Raw genomic sequence first — 16,030 nt, forward strand, 5'->3', positions numbered from 1 at the left:
TTAGCTGGAATTTTCCCCACCTCTTTATACACACATATATATATATATATATATATATATATATATATATACAGAAATCAAGAACACACAATCTACTGTACAAAGTTAGCTAGGCATAAGAGCACCAAAGTGATTCCTATTGGTTGCTTGCATAGTTACAAGTGCGTGCGCATTACATTAACAAGTTGCCATGCAAAACTATTGCTCAGCTAGCAGGGGCAAGGGGGTTGTCGCCTAAGGGAGAGTCCAGTTGTGCTGCAAGCAAATAAGAGAGGAGCCAACTCATTTATCAGCATATCCCCAATAGCGATTGAACTTTCTTAGAACAAAAAAGTACTGTGCCGTGTAACCCCTGGCTCTCAAGCAAACTCAGGTGCCTTTGCCATGAGATCTGCAACAAAGCAGAAAAAAAATGTGTGCACATCACATGATGAATGAATAAACAATGGTTCAATCATATTTAAAAAAAAAAATATACATAAATATATTCGTAGTGTATATAAACAGATTTCAGAACGTTCCCTTCAAAAAGACAAAAAAAAACATTGATTAAAAAAAAAAAAAAACGATCCCGTGAGACACAACCAATACCTTTTTGTGTTAAATTTGGCCACTTCTTCGTAGGCAGTCGTCATGCCTAAATAATGCTTCTTTCTTGTCGTTAGGCGCGCATGCTGAAACTAGCACGCATGCTGCGAGCGGAGTGGTTTTGTTAAAGGTCTGGCAGAGAATGAAAAATGTCTTGGAATGTTAACTTCTTAATTAAATATGAACTCTTTTGAGGACAAAAAGTCACGTCATTGGAAATACTAAAGGCTAAAGAATGCGAGAGAGCGGCAACCACGTAATTCTATCGACAGCTCAGTGTATCTTACCAGTCTGCAATTATGCAAGAGTCGTTAAGTCTTATAGGACAGATATTATTTAAAACGTCTTCAAAGCCAATAAAGATATTATGATCTCAATGTTAATGATACATGGAATGGTAGAATATAATGCCTATTGTTTCTATACAATTGCGGTGGAAAAGGATGGATAGTAGAATGTCAAGGCCGGGAAGCAGGCAATTAACAATATAAATAGATTGCCATGTTGAAAGGTTAAGCGCTGGATTGCTTTAAAGTGTGTGCTTAACTACAGGACCTTGTAACCCTTATCCGCATGTGATGCGCTGCACTTAGTGTGTGTTCCAGAGAGATTTGTATCAACTGTTATATGGCTGGCTATTCATTTGATTATTGAGCATTAATCAAGTCTCATAAAGAGAGACAATTCTATGGACAGATTCTGGTTCAATAACAGACTGCCTCCCGCACCAGAAACCTTAACTGAAGAAGCTAAAGGTGCCATCCCGCATCTAATGATCAAATAAGTTAAATCAGGGACATAGGCAGGATGGTTATTAACTCATAGAACAAGGACCAGCACCTCTTACACGACAGGTAGTGGATTACAATGAGAAATTCGCTTGGCACAAACATAGGCCTATCCCCACTGATATTTCAGATGAAATGTTATGAGATTTTCTGGGATGGGAAGTGCCACAAAGATATTGGATATGGTTGGAAACGTGACGTCTCAATAGTAATTTGCCTCCAAGGCGGTGTTAAGAAGCAGCTCCTTTCTTTCTACCTAGAACTTGACTTGTGAACTTGTGACTCCTCCATTGGAGCCAGGGGATGCAACCCTCACCCTGCCATTCTTTTCTAACAGACACACGGGTGGGCTTTGGTAAGGACGGTAATAAAGATAAAAGCAGCAATTTAAGTAGGCGAGAGAAATGAAAGTTCCCCTTTCTCACACAGGCATGACCGCATTAGAAGTACTTGCTGGACAATATACTGATCTGCTGGTGTGGCTTGCTTGGCCCTCTCCAGCCAGCAGATTTGCTGTTTAATGCATCAACAGGTAACGTTCATGCTGCTATTACAGGTGAGAAAATAACAAGGAGAATAACCCAACCCCAAAAAGGTACAAAAAGGCTGAGAACTGAAAGTGTGTCCATTCCAATCAACAGTTGTTCGCAGGGACAGCTCTTTTGCATTCCTTTTGCTTCCAGGAGCTCACACAGCTGCCCCTGCACCCATGGTCACTGAGCTTTGGGTGATGGCTTTGCCGTTGAAGGGAACCTCTTTAGATACTTCTCAGCAGTCTTTTTCCCAGAGGGAGATGGCTGAACTGGTTTTTCATTGGGGGAAGACTTGGTTTTGTGTGCAGGTAAGGCAGAATGTTTTTTTGGACTTGGAGCCACCTCAGTGGCCTTTGAGGGCGGAGCACTCTCAGGCTTCTCCTGACCTGAGCTTTTTGTTCCTGTGGCCTTCTTTGATAAAAGGCTTGTTTTTCCCAAATCTGCTGAACGCCTGCTGTCCCTCTGCCTCAAAGCAGACTTAAAGAAGCTCAGTCCTTTTTCCTCAGATTTGCTGTCCCTCTTTAGACTGGATCGGGTTGCACTCTGAGGGGTGCGGAGGCTGGCCATAGAAGAACTCCGAATAGTGCGACTTTCTGCAGCACTCTCGGTGGCCTTGGGAGGTGCAGGCTGAGAAGTGCTACTGGCTTTTGATGCACCGGCTTTGTCTGAGCCCAGACTTACTTTGGACCCTTCTCGGCTAAGAGTCTTTTCTGGTAGCCGATGTTTACTTGTAGATGACGACATTGAAGAGGTTCTGCTAGATGGGGTCGGTTTTTTAGGGGCTGGGGAGCTACTATTTGTGGAATTTATAGATTTTTGCCTTTGCTGAGAAGGCGATAGAGGGGAGTCCTGTGCTCTACCAGTCTCCTTCCGGGGCTGTGTTGTTGCACGACGTACAGGTGTTTTTACTTCACTCTTTTTGGTCTTAGGCACATGCTTTCCATTAGTAACACACGTGCCCGTGGTTGGTTGCGCCTTCTCTGTTTCCAGTGGTAATTTTTCTTGCTCTGTTATCTTATTGGCTACAGTCTTTTTACCTAGCATTTCATCACTCTGGGGGCTCTCCCTAACTGGGGAGGAGCAGACAGAATCACTCTGATCCACAAAGGCAATATGGTTATTATTGTCTAGAGGATCCAGCAGTGGGTTCTGACTCACAAGCTCTGCTGCACTCTTGCCAAAAGAATCAGAAGGAGCTGATTTTTTGGGCACCGTCTCTGCAGGTGATCCGCTTTCTGCTACTGCAAGTGGTGCACGGCCAGGTACTCGATGCTCTCGCCTTCCACCCTCAAAGTGATCATGGAAACTACCTGACAGATTTCGAAGGCTTCCAAAACAAGAGGTTGACACGCTGTCATCTGCCTCCCCGATCTTGCTGAGGGACGATCCAAGGACGGGAGAGTCAGAGGGATGACGGCAGGAAGTGGCTGCCCTTAGATGAAGTTTTGCAGACAGGGACCAAGATGGCCGGAATCCATTCTCATTTGCAACAAGGGGGCTGGTAACAGAGGAACGACAAGACATGCTCTGCCTCTGCACACTGCGAACAAACGGACGAGAGGAAAAGCCACCTGGTGGGGAAAAGAAGAAACATCAGGTTCTGTATAAAACCAACAACATTGTATCAAAAATGACTTACCGTATATACTCGCGTATAAGCCGAGTTTTTCAGCACCCAAAATGTGCTGAAAAACTCAACCTCGGCTTATACACGGGTCATACCGTAGATATGCCCAGCAGTGCGACCCCCTGTGACCCGGCCCCAGCAGGACTGTCTGTGACGCCGCCCGGAGCAGGTCCAGGAGCTCCGGGCGGCGCGTCCTTCCCTGCCGGCGTTCGCTCCCAAATGGCGGCGGCCCATGGCCGCCACGTGGGTAGCGGCGCCGGCCGCTACCCACGTGGCGGCCATGGGCGCCGCCATTTTGGGAGCGAACGCCGGCAGGGAAGGACGCGCCGCCCGGAGCTCCTGGACCTGCTCCGGGCGGCGTCACAGACAGTCCTGCTGGGGCCGGGTCACAGGGGGTCGCACTGCTGGGCATATCTACGGTATCTACGCCGGCAGGGAAGGACGCGCCGCCCGGAGAGTGGACACAGTGAACCGTCCTGCAGCTCTTTCACAGGGCCCCTGGCGGCCATTGTTAAAAGGTCCTAAAGCTTGATTCCAAGTTTGCCAGCAGCAGAGTGCTATCTGTGGAGCTGTACATGTACATATAAATTGCCTTGTCACTCCCCTTTCATTCTGTCATCATTACGCCAGGTACATAGGGCGGAGAACAATGCTGCCTGGCAAGTTCTTGCTGTTGTCAGATAGAAACATGCCAAGCTTGTGACTTATGGTGGGAGTCACAGGGAACTCCAACATTCAAATGTACTGGGTGCCAGTATGTGAGGTTCAATGGCTATTTATAACCTGGCCCACACTGATCCTTCTCAGGGTAAGCATATTTTTGCAGTGTCATGTTCCTGCTGATGGAATTATGGGGAGGCTCTTTTAAATAGTTTTAGATAGATTTCTATGCCATAAAACATGATTACACATTTACACATTCACATTTTGAAATCTGACATGGGGCCCCTAGGCTTATACACGAGTCAATACATTTTTCCAGTTTTCTTAGGTAAATTAGGTACCTCGGCTTATACACGGGTCGGCTTATACACGAGTATATACGGTAACTGTGGGTAAGAATTAAGTAACTGCAGTAACCAATCACATTGCATTCATAAGTGCAGTTTATCAATCAGAGGTAATTGTTGACTGGTTTCTATGGATTAGTTATGGAGCTGCATGAATTCAGCTTTAGGCTTGCCTGTTACAAATCTATCACGAAAAGCGTCAGACCTCAGACGCTTGTTTGTATATCAGATGTAAAAATAAAATATATAACTTTTTAACCTGAATCCTGGATTTGGCAGTCTTCTATGGCGGTCCGGAGTGCGCTGCTGTAATGATTGGTTACTGAAAATACCGTGCTCATTTGGCGATGGACTTGGGGTGGCTGCACACGGGTCTGGGCACCGATTCGGTAAGCGATGAAAATCATTTAATGTGCATTATTTAAGGCTTTTACTAGAGAGGAAACTGCTCCAGATTTTAAGCAAAGGTTTCAGGGCAGTGTGCACCCGAACCAACAGACATAACTGGTAAGCAGTTAAAGGGATATGAACTTATCATCCCGGTGCCAGTAATTATTGGGTTCTTTAAACACAACCCCTCTAGGACAATCGAAATACTGTTGAGTGTGATTGGTACAAATCTATAACTTAAAGGGATTCTGTCATTTTTATAATGTAGTTTTTATTTCTAAATGACACTTTACACTGCAAATAATTCACTCTACCATATAACATTTATTTCCTAATAAGTGTATTTTTTTAGTTGTAATATTGTAATATTGCTGTGTCGGCAGCCATCTCAGGTCATTTTGCCTGGTCATGTGCTTTCAGAAAGAGACAGTGCTGCATTATGGAACTGCTTTCTGGCAGGCCAATGTTTCTCCTACTGAATGTAACTGAAGGAGTTTCAGTGGGACATGGATTCTGCTGATGGGCTGCTGGGGGGGGAAGGAAGGGGAGAAGGAAGGGGGTGATATCATTCCAACTTGCAGTGCAGCAGTAAGGGTTAGTTCACGCGAGGAGATTCAGGGAGATTTTGTCGACTGGCGACTAATCGCCTCGTCTTCTGAGCGACAATCTACATGAACTGCCTCAGCGCGTTTTCCCACAGGCTATAATGAAAAGTCGCCTGCGCTAAAGCACACGCGGCGATGCGTTTTCAATAGTCGCCCCAAAGTTGCCTGAGGCCACAAAATCTCCTTGTGTGACTGAAGTTTAGCATAGCACAAGTCACATGACTGGGGGATCCTGGGAAACTGACAATTTGTCTAGCCCCAGTTTGCTCTTTTGAAAAACAGATTTAAGTGCAGAAGTCTGCTGGAGCAGCACTATTAACTGATGCCTTTTCCTGTGACAGTATCCATTGAAATAAGTTGCGCACCCCAAAATGTTTTTAATTAACCAGGTCTGCAGAAATATTAAGACTCTTAAGCTCTGGTTGTGATTGTTATTCTACAAAAAAAAAAAAAAAAAAAAAAAAAGTAATGTACTGCCTCCAATCATAAAAAAACGCCCTTTATTTAGCTAGAACATACTACATATCCACGTATCAGGAAGTATGCTCACTCAAAAGGTTTTCCTTTTACTTCGCAAGAAATGTAATGTGTTCGTGAAGGATTCGGGGGTTCGGCCAAATACAAAATAGTGGATTTAGTGCATCCCTAGTTGCTGCATTGGGTGTGTGCGACTGTGTATGGTGATGGGAGGGTTTTGTTGATGTATATGTGAGAATACTTCTGTAGTATGATGGCTTAGCTATGTTAATTAAGTGGGTTATTTGACACAGCCAATACTTTCAGAAGAGGCATCATCATTTGTCTGCTGGGGGCTTAAATTTTTTTCTGACCCGAGTATCACTAGACTTGGTTAGTTTTGCATTAAAAAGTAGGGGTGCACCGAATCCAGGATTCGGTTCGGGGTTGTGCCTTTTTCAGCGGAATTCGGTTTGGCTGAATCCTTGTGTCTGGCCGAACGAAATCCGAATCCTAAGTTGCAGGGAGGGAAATCATGACTTTACGTCACAAAACGAGGAAGTGAAAAAAAAATAAAAAAAAAACTTTCCACTTTTTTCCTTTCCTGGCCCTAATTTGCATATGCACATTAGGGTTCAAATTCAGTTCAGTATCCGGCTTAATTTTTCATGAAGGATTCGGGGATTCATCGCTGCGAAATATGCTGGCGTTATATAAATAAATGTTAACAATGTTAATAAAATCCCAAATAGTGGCTTTGGCGCATCCCTAGTAAAATGGTAATCTGCTCACCATCATCCTCACTTCGCTCCCCTGTCAGTTCCACGGATTCGGTCAGTGATGCAAGAGACGTGCGCCTAGATGAGGCCGCAGAAGCTATACTGGGCTGTCTGCTTCCAGGGAGACGGGAAACCCAGTGATCACAAAGGGACGAGCTGGTAGAACCTGGAAAACAATGATACTTAATACCTGCAAAAACAATAAATGGAAGGCACACCAATCATTTTAAAGGAAAACTAAACCCTAAAAATTAATATGGCCAAAAATGCCATATTCTATATACGCACCAGCCTAAAGTTTCAGCTCGTCAATAACAGCAATGATCCAGGACTTCAAACTTGTCACAGGGGGTCACCATCTTGGAAAGTGTCTGTGACACTCACATGCTCAGTGGGCTCTGAGCAGCTGTTGAGAAGCTAAGCTTAGGGGTCATCACTAATTATCCAGCAGAAAATGAGGTTTGTCTGTAATATAAGCTGATGCTACAGGGCTGATTATTAAATTCTGATGCTAATTGCACTGGTTTCTGTGCTGCCATGTAGTAATTATCTGTATTAATTACTAATCAGCCTTATATTGTGACATTTCTATTCTATGTGTACTGTATATTGTGAGTGGGTCCCTAAGCTCCCTAAGTGACAGCAGCACAGAGCATGTGCAGTGAATCAGCAGAAAAGAAGATGAGGAGCTACTGGGGCATCTTTGGAGACACAGATCTTTACTGCTTAAGGGTTGTGGATTCCTTGGGCTGGTACAGAAGCCCAAAACATAATGTACAACATTTCTAGTCTACTTTAGTTAGGCTTTAGTTCTCCTTTAAATATATCTTGCAAAAAGTGGGTGTAAAGGAAATCTGTTTTTCCAAAATGATACAATGTAAACAGTATTAGCAATAAACAAAATGTATTTGATTCCAAACACGCCATAGTAGAAAAAAAATCATTAAGAAGGCATTTGGTATGTTTACAAAGCAGCTTTAAGTAACTACTGGTAATACCAGAAGCATACAACAGTGGAAACAATTTATTTACATTTCACCTTGCTAAAGGGTGTGTTCCAAATCTTTGGGGTTCCGCATTCCCAAACATGCCTGCTTTTGCTAGATCTGATTTTTGGGCTTTAGAGGAGAATTCAACCCGTTGTTTAAAAAAAAAAACCCCTCCATCTTCTTCTCCGGTAATCTTAGTGTTTTTTTTCGGCGCATGCGCAGTTGGAGTATTTTTCCCATCCTGAACAACTGCCATTGCGCGAAAAGTCACGAAAGTTTCTGAAAAAATTTAGTGACTTTCGGCACATGCGAAGTGGGTTTGGGACTGGAAAATTTGCTCCAACTGCGCATATGCTGAAACTTCCAAAAAAGACAGAAGATGGCGCCCGTGAACTCCCATGGCCAGAATCTGCACGGAGGGGTAAGTAAAAAATTAGCGGCATTTGCCGGGAGGGGAGTCTAGGTAGGGTTTTGTTTTTTTTTTTTAATTACGGGTTAAATTCACCTTTAAAGCTATACTGACACGTTCCTATAAAAACCATAGGAATGTGTCATTATAAAACAAATGCTACACCCGTAAATGTTCCCCGAAAAAAAAACCCTGCAAAGCCGCCCCGCGAACATGTGTGCTGCTGACCCGCTGACACTAACATATCTTCCTTCCATAGGCTGAAGTTCTGTTTTTATTTGTAATCGGCCTATGGAAGGATCGCGCCGCCCCAAGCCCAGCGTCACTGAAACGGCTCAGAAGGTCTTTTAGCAGTGTCGGAGGGCCGGGTCAACGCAGGTTTTCGGGGGCGGCTTTGCGGGGGAACGATTACGGGTGCAGCATTTACTTGATACTGGCACGTTCCTATGATTTTTATAAAAACGTGTATCGCTTTAAGTGTATCCTTTTAGTTAGTATATTGTAACTCGTTCCTCTAGTGTATGCTTTGGATATTGGTTACATAAAGCGGCTTCTTTTTTTTATTTCTATTATGGTGTGCATGGAATCCAATACATTTTCAAATACTACAGAAAGCCCGCCCTAAAGGTTGATTAAAAGGGAAGATCTGAGCATAATGCTTATTTGCTGCCTTACCTATTGTGGAAAATAGAATAGGACGATGGAGCAGAAAATATATGAAATATATGAAACAAAGAGGTCCATAAATAAAACATTTAATTTGAGTTATATTTTATAGCAATATCCATTTGGCCTACAAATGGATTATGCGACCACTGTAGATATTAAAAAAAATAGCGGGTGTAGCCCACTCAGCACTGGCATATCAGATATCTGGGGTATGTTACCTGCAACAGAGCTATTTGCCGACCATGATGGGACGGCTGCCCGGCGCTGATAGAACAAGATGTAAGCAGTAGGAGCACACACATCATCTTCTGCCAAGGGCTGAACGTCGCTATCATCAAAGCAATACCACAAGCCATCTACAGAGTTCTTACAGTAAGCTGGAATAAATGCACACACGTTAACACATACAGAGGGGTCCAGTAAGGACCTATGAATCCTCCCTCACGTCCCTCAACACCCATTCCTGACCAACCCTCACTTGCATCTAGTGTGGGAGGGGGAGTAAAGACTGTAGGTATGTTGGGTGGGTCTATGGATCACAATATACACCACAGGGGGTGTATACAGGGGCTGCAAGAACATTTATATGTACCCCCAAAAATGTAGTTATCGACAATTAAATCCCAGCTAAAACTACCTCCTTCAACATTTTATTGGAGAGCATGGTACAAATAAAAGCCGCCTTGATGCCATCCTGCCTATATAGTGCACACGTTTAGTTTTAGCAGCCACAGAGACCGATTAAAGCAGGGGTCCCCAACCTTTTTTTGGCCCAGGGACCAAAAGAAGAGCCAATTTTTTTTGCAGGGGTCGGTGTTCAATTTGGCGTTCCAGCGTCCATTTCGGCGCGCTGCGTTAATTGTTCGGTGGGCCGCTTCAGGACTGTCTGCAGCCCAGCAGTTGGGGACCCCTGGATTAAAGGAATACTTCAAAACACATCAGTTAATAGTGCTGCTCCAGCAAAATTCTGCACTGAAATCCATTTTTTAAAAGAGCAAACAGATTTTTATTTTATATTAAATTCTGAAATCTGACATGGGGCTAGACATATTGTCAGTTTCCCAGCTGCCCCCAGTCATGCGAATTGTGCTCTGATAAACTTCAGTAACTCTTTACTGCTGTACTGCAAGTAGGAGTGATGTCACCCACCTGCCTCCCCCCCCCCCAGTAGCCCAACAACAGAACAATGGGAAGGTAACCAGATAGCAGCTGCCTAACACAAGATAACAGCTGCCTGGTAGATCTAAGAATAACACTCAATAGTAAAATCCAGGTCCCACTGTGACCCATTCAGTTACATTGAGTAGCAAAAACAACAGCCTGCCAGAAAGCAGTTCCATCCTAAAGTGCTGGCTCTTTCTGAAAGCACATGACCAGGCAAAAATGACCTGAGATGCACCTACACATCAATATTACAACTAAATAAAAAATACACTTGTTGGTTCAGGAATGAAATTTTATATTGTAGAGTGAATTATTTTCAGTGTAATTTAGAAATAAAAACGACACCATAAAAATCATGACAGAATCCCAATTATTTACCTGTATAGTGGCCCCCTTGCATTGTCCCATGGTGATTGCACACTGCGTACAGATCATAGATGAAATCTTCTGGGTCCCGGCCCAAACTATAAGGCCGCCTCCATGGAGACCAATGAGTAGGTAGGCTCCAGGAGCTCTGACTGCGCTTTACCACATGGGGGGTCATATCCAATCCAGTGAGTGGGAAACAGACCATGTTCTGCAGTTTTAACCTCCGATCACCATCCTACAGGAAAATGAAAGCACTGCAAAGCCTGTTCCAAAATGAGTTACCAGAGGGTGCTCTCTATTGGCCTGACACGACATTTCCTACAGTTACCGTTTACTAAGAGTTACAGTGGAGCTTGTTTAATTTAAGTGGTTAAAGGAGAAGTAAAGGTTATAACATTGTGGTACCAAATCATATTTAGTAAGCATTTCAGAACGCAACTTTAGATAGACAGGAGTCCTATTTTTATATTTTATGACCCAATCCATCTCCCCATTGAACAAGGTTAAAGCAATCGGCATACAAAGTATGCAGGTAATATGCTGGCAACTGGTTCTGCATCCCTTTAGCCACATGCATTATTTAAGGCAAACAAACAGCAGAACTATGGGCCACAAGTTTCATTACCACGCCTTATGTTTGCTTGCCTTACAGGTTGTATGTTTTACTTAAAGGAGAAGGAAAGCTACCAAGGCAGTTTAATTATAGGTCAATAGATTAGTCACAGCAGTGCAAATTAGAATAGCATTTTTAATTCTTTAGAATTCTTTTCCATATCCGAGTAAACAGCTGTAGACACGGTCTCTGTTTGTTTAGGATAGCAGCTTCCAGATTCGCTTGCTGTGACATTATTTTGTGCCGGAGTTTCTCCCTGCTCACTCATAGCTCTGGGCTCAGATTACAGCAGGGAGGAGCAAACTGAGCATGCTCAAGCCCAAGCCCTGGAGGTTTAAGCTGAAAACAGGAAGTCTGATACAGAAGTCCATGAGTACACAATAGAAGGAAAGAAATGCTGTGTTTCTTTTGACAGAGGACTCAGAGCAGCATTACTTTGAGGGTTTACTGGTGTATTTATATAGACCTTTCTGATAAAGCTTACTTAATTTTAACCTTTCCTTCTCCTTTAAGCCTGCTAAACTGCTTTATTAAAACTAGGAATGCACCTAATCCACTATTTGGGATTTGGCCGAATCCCCGGGGAAAGATTCGGCCAAATACCGAACCGAACCCTAATTGCACATGCCAATTAGGCGCAGGAAAAGAAAAAGTGGAAACAATTCTTCTTTTGTGATGACGTCATGTGATTTCCTACCTTCCCCATAATTTACATATGAAAATTAGGATTCGGCCAGGCACAAGGATTCTGCCAATCCAAATCCTGCTGAAAAAGGCCGAATCCTGAATCGAATCCTGGATTTGGTGCATCCCTAATTAAAACCCTTTAACCCCTGCAATGACCTCAAGTTGCTCCTAATGTAATTGGCGCTATTATCCCCTAGCGGCTATTGGCAGTGAAAGTTCGTATGAGGTGCAATGGCTCTATGCATGATGCAACATCTTACCTGTCGGAATCTCTTCAAATGCAGGATAAGCACATCGGGCAGGGTCCACAGGCTGAGTTTAATGCTGCCCTGTTGAAGCTGTTTACAGTGAGGGCAGCGCCAGGCATTACCAGGAGCCAGCTGCAAACAGGCAGCACAAGCAATAAGGCATACACACATAGACACGCAATGCATAGCAGATACAGCGGACGTATCAGTGAAGAGTTTATGGGTGAGCAGGCGGCCTAAAAAACCATCTAGTGTGACTAAACGGCATCTGACAGTTTCTGACAGTTTTCCTTACTTGCACTAAAGCTGCAGCATGCATATGCACACATACACGCTGATATTGCACCACCTAAAATCAGTCCATGTGAAACAACAAGGATTCATTCATCTAAATGCCCCAAAAATGCACTTGGCACAGAACAGAGGGACAAGGCCAGAAACGAGCAATTCAAAGCATGCTTACATGAGAGTCCCACCCTTTTTTTCTTTTGCATTATGCAAATATATTTGAATTACGATTCCTATAGAGTCTGTATGAGATACAGTTCATAGGGCATGTAGTGTTAATGCTTGCTACAAAAATCTCCTGTGGACTACCCTATAAACACCCCAAAGATTTAAAGGGGTTGTTCACCATTAAATTAACTTTTAGTATGGTATAGAGAATGATATTCTGAGACAATTCGCAATTGGTTTTAATTTTTTATGATTTGTGTTTTTTGAGTTATTATAGCTTTTTTTTCAGCAGCTCTCTAGTATGCAATTTGAGCAATCTAGTTACAAAGGTCCAAATTACCCTAGCAACCATGCATTGATTTGAATAAGAGACATGAATAAGAATAGGAAAGGGGCGAGTAATAGAGATATATTTGTAGCTTTACAGTGCATTTGTTGTTTAGATGGGGGTCAATGACCCCCCCCCCTTTTGAAAGCTGGAAAGAATCAGAAGGGCAAATAATTTAAAAACTATAAATAATGAAGACCAATTTAAAAGTAGCTTAGAATTGGCCATTCTAGAACATACTAAAAAGTAACTGAAAGGTGAACCACCCCTTTAAGCCCAAGCAAGCATTTCAGAGAGCAGTTCCTGCTGATGTTGCTATTGGCTGCATGTAAAATGCAGATGATTGGTTATAGCTAAATATTGGATAGTCAGAGAGCAGGGCAAGATATAAAGTTCCCTACTGTCATGTTTTAATAAAGGGCCCTGATTTTAATACTGACTTGTAATAGGTTAGACAGGAGCTGTAATCTGACTGTCAGACAAAATGAAGAGGATGGCTTAACTACTAATTCTTCTTAAGAGCTTTCCTGGTTCCGTGCAACATGCTCCATGGTAATGCAGATAAATTTAAGTGAAAAATAATCTCAGAACGTCTAGGAGATCATCCATGAAATGGACAGCAGGGCATCTTGAAGATTCCATGCATGGCCTTTTGTATGTTTATTCTCAATTAGGGTTCAAGCACACGGGCAGATTCGGGGAGATTTAGTCAGCTGGCGACTAGTCGCCTCTTCTGCCGGACGACAATCTCCCCGAACTGCCTTCCGCCTGCTATAATGACAAAATGCCAGCACCAATGCACTCCGAAGCCGCCCAAAGTTTCCTCGTGAGGCAATTTCGGAAATCGAAGTGCCGCGAGTGCATTGGCGCTGGCGTTTTGTCATTATAGCAGGCGGCAGGCAGGGGGAAGGCAGTTTGGGAGATTGTCGCCCCACAGAAGAGGTGATTAGTCGCCAGGCGACTGAATCTCCCCGAATCTGCCCATGTAGTTGAACCCTTAAGTGCCAAAAAAGTAGCGGCACTTAAATCAGCCGTTACATAAAATCTAGCAACTTATTTGAACAGCAGTAAAAAGGAAAATTTCATTTCAACAAGATACGACTAGAACAGAATAATCTGAAGGCACCTTAATGCAATGTACAATTGAGCAATATTCATACACAAGGTGGTTTTGTGGAACCCAGGTAATCTTCTTACACTGCAACTTGATGAATTGAGTGGCGTGTTAACGGCACAGTAAACTGTTTCGGTTGCTTTAAGCGCCATGTTTTTAAGTGGTGCCATGTATCTAAGCAGCTCAAAAACAAGCACTCAAACCATGTGCCATAGGAGGGATTAATGATTTATGGGTGCGTAAGTAGGAAAGAGAATTCAGCTAGTGTGCAAGGCAGTCAGATCAGACAGATTAAAGCAAGTGAGACAGGTGTAGGTTTAAAGTGGCTGCGGATAGTGCCAACCTGTGTGTGCCAGTGTGGGAATAGCTTTTTAAAGGACAAGGAAATTTAAACTAAAGAAGTAGCTAGAAATGTTAGGCTTCTGTATCAGCCCAAGGCAACCACGGCCCTTTAGCAATAAAAAACGGTCTCCAAAGATGCCCCAGTAGCTCCCCATCTTCTTTTCTGCTGATTCACTGCACATTCTCTGTGCTGCTGTCACTTACTGAGCTTAGGGACCCACTCACAAAATACAGTAGAAATGAAGAATAGAAATAGAAATGTCACAATATAAGGCTGATTAGTAATTAATACAGATAATTACAACATGGCAGCACAGAAACCAGTGCAATTAGCATCAGCATTTAATAATCAGCACTGTAGCCTAAGCTTATATTACAGGCCAACCTAATTTTCTGCTTGATAATTAGTGACGAGCCCTAAGCTTAGCTTCTCAACAGCTGCTCAGAGCCTACTGAGCATGTGAGTGTCACAGACACTCACATGTGTGTTGGAGCCGCGGAAGGAGCGTACGGTACCTTTTTTCTGCTTTCCTAGGTGCAGCACCTCATTGATCTTCTGAGCAGCCATGACAGGTGGGAGGTCACAGGGAAAACAAGTGGCAATTGTCCAGCTAATAGTTCTGACTCTTTTAAATCGTTTTAGATAGATTTCTATGCCATAAAACATGATTACACATTTATACATTCACATTTTGAAATCTGACATGGGGCCCCTAGGCTTATACACGAGTCAATACATTTTTCCAGTTTTCTTAGGTAAATTAGGTACCTCGGCTTATACACGAGTATATACAGTATATAAAATATGGCATTTTTAGCCATGTTTAACCTATTCATTTTTAGGGTTTAGTTCACCTTTAAGGTGAAAAACTATGAAGCTGCTGGGATGACACTAACGAAATTACAGTGGCTTATCCTGTCAATTAAAATGCAATGTGCCTTCCTATGAGGCAATGTAATCTAAGAGGGGGCATTGTAATAAAAGGTGCAAAGTTTACACCTGGTCTGGCAACCTATAATACTTCAGAAGGTAACATTTGCCAGTGCCTGATACAGGCAGCACACGGGTTACGTACGAGATAGGGTCTGTAGGTTTGTCCTTAAGTTGAATTTGTTGAAACATATACATTTACTTATTGAATGCAACTTATACAGATGTGTCTCAGCATAGTATTTAATGTTTACCTTTCTGTGCATATGTATTTTTACCATTCTGTGCTCCATAGTAGACAACATACACCAGAGGGGATTGGGGCAGGTGGTTTATTAAAGCTAAATGTTAATGAAGGCCAAGCAAAGTATATTAGTGTAATAGCCTCTGTATGTAAGTATGAGTCGTATTTGAGTTGGGTGCAAGTAACTCGAGGACTCCCTGTATAGTGAAATTTACTGTATAACACTGCAACTGGTCATGTGCTATATAGCTAGAAACAAGAATGTGCAAATGGGTAATGGTAGATAAATATAGATCTATATGACCTTAATATTGTCCATAAGCAGGCCAAGACGAGCATGTTTTTTTTATTGACCTTTATAGAGAAAATGATAGGACGAGGCACGTGACATACCTGCTCCTCTTTGGTGTAGAGATGAATGCACTGGGCAAGAGTGCAGCACTGAGGCTGGTGATGTATCTCGCGCTGCAGTCGCACACTCTCCGCATCTGGCACATATTCCTCCTCCGCGTTGCCAAAAAGACTGCAGGGAGAAGGAACCAACCACATCATATTATTGAGAAGTTATATGGTTAGTTTAATGCACTAGTTCAGATATCACTCACTCCATTCATGAGGCTGGCCTGATGGCGGCCAAAGGGCTAGTTTGTTACCTCAACTGCACACACAATGCTGCATTTTTATAGTGTTA

The 16,030-nt window shown here is 43.0% G+C and overlaps 1 protein-coding gene across 2 annotated transcripts in view; it reads right to left on the reverse strand.

Moving 5' to 3' along the window:
* Positions 1–559: 559 nt before the first annotated feature.
* The window catches only part of usp31.S (ubiquitin specific peptidase 31 S homeolog), a 40,951-nt gene continuing 25,480 nt past the window's right edge, over positions 560–16,030 (reverse strand). Inside the window, exons 11-16 of one of the 2 annotated variants that reach the window (XM_018239200.2) lie at positions 15,733–15,862; positions 11,937–12,056; positions 10,386–10,611; positions 9,062–9,220; positions 6,790–6,942; positions 560–3,480 (exon numbers count right to left, since the gene is read on the reverse strand). In XM_018239200.2, coding sequence (XP_018094689.1) covers positions 2,090–3,480; positions 6,790–6,942; positions 9,062–9,220; positions 10,386–10,611; positions 11,937–12,056; positions 15,733–15,862 — 2,179 coding nt within the window. In that variant the 3' untranslated portion in view covers positions 560–2,089. The remainder of the gene's footprint in view (positions 3,481–6,789; positions 6,943–9,061; positions 9,221–10,385; positions 10,612–11,936; positions 12,057–15,732; positions 15,863–16,030) is intronic. The other variant, XM_041579260.1, reaches the window with a different exon arrangement.

The sequence above is a fragment of the Xenopus laevis genome, chromosome 9_10S (genome assembly GCF_017654675.1).
Source record: "Xenopus laevis strain J_2021 chromosome 9_10S, Xenopus_laevis_v10.1, whole genome shotgun sequence".
Classification (NCBI taxonomy): domain Eukaryota; kingdom Metazoa; phylum Chordata; class Amphibia; order Anura; family Pipidae; genus Xenopus; species Xenopus laevis.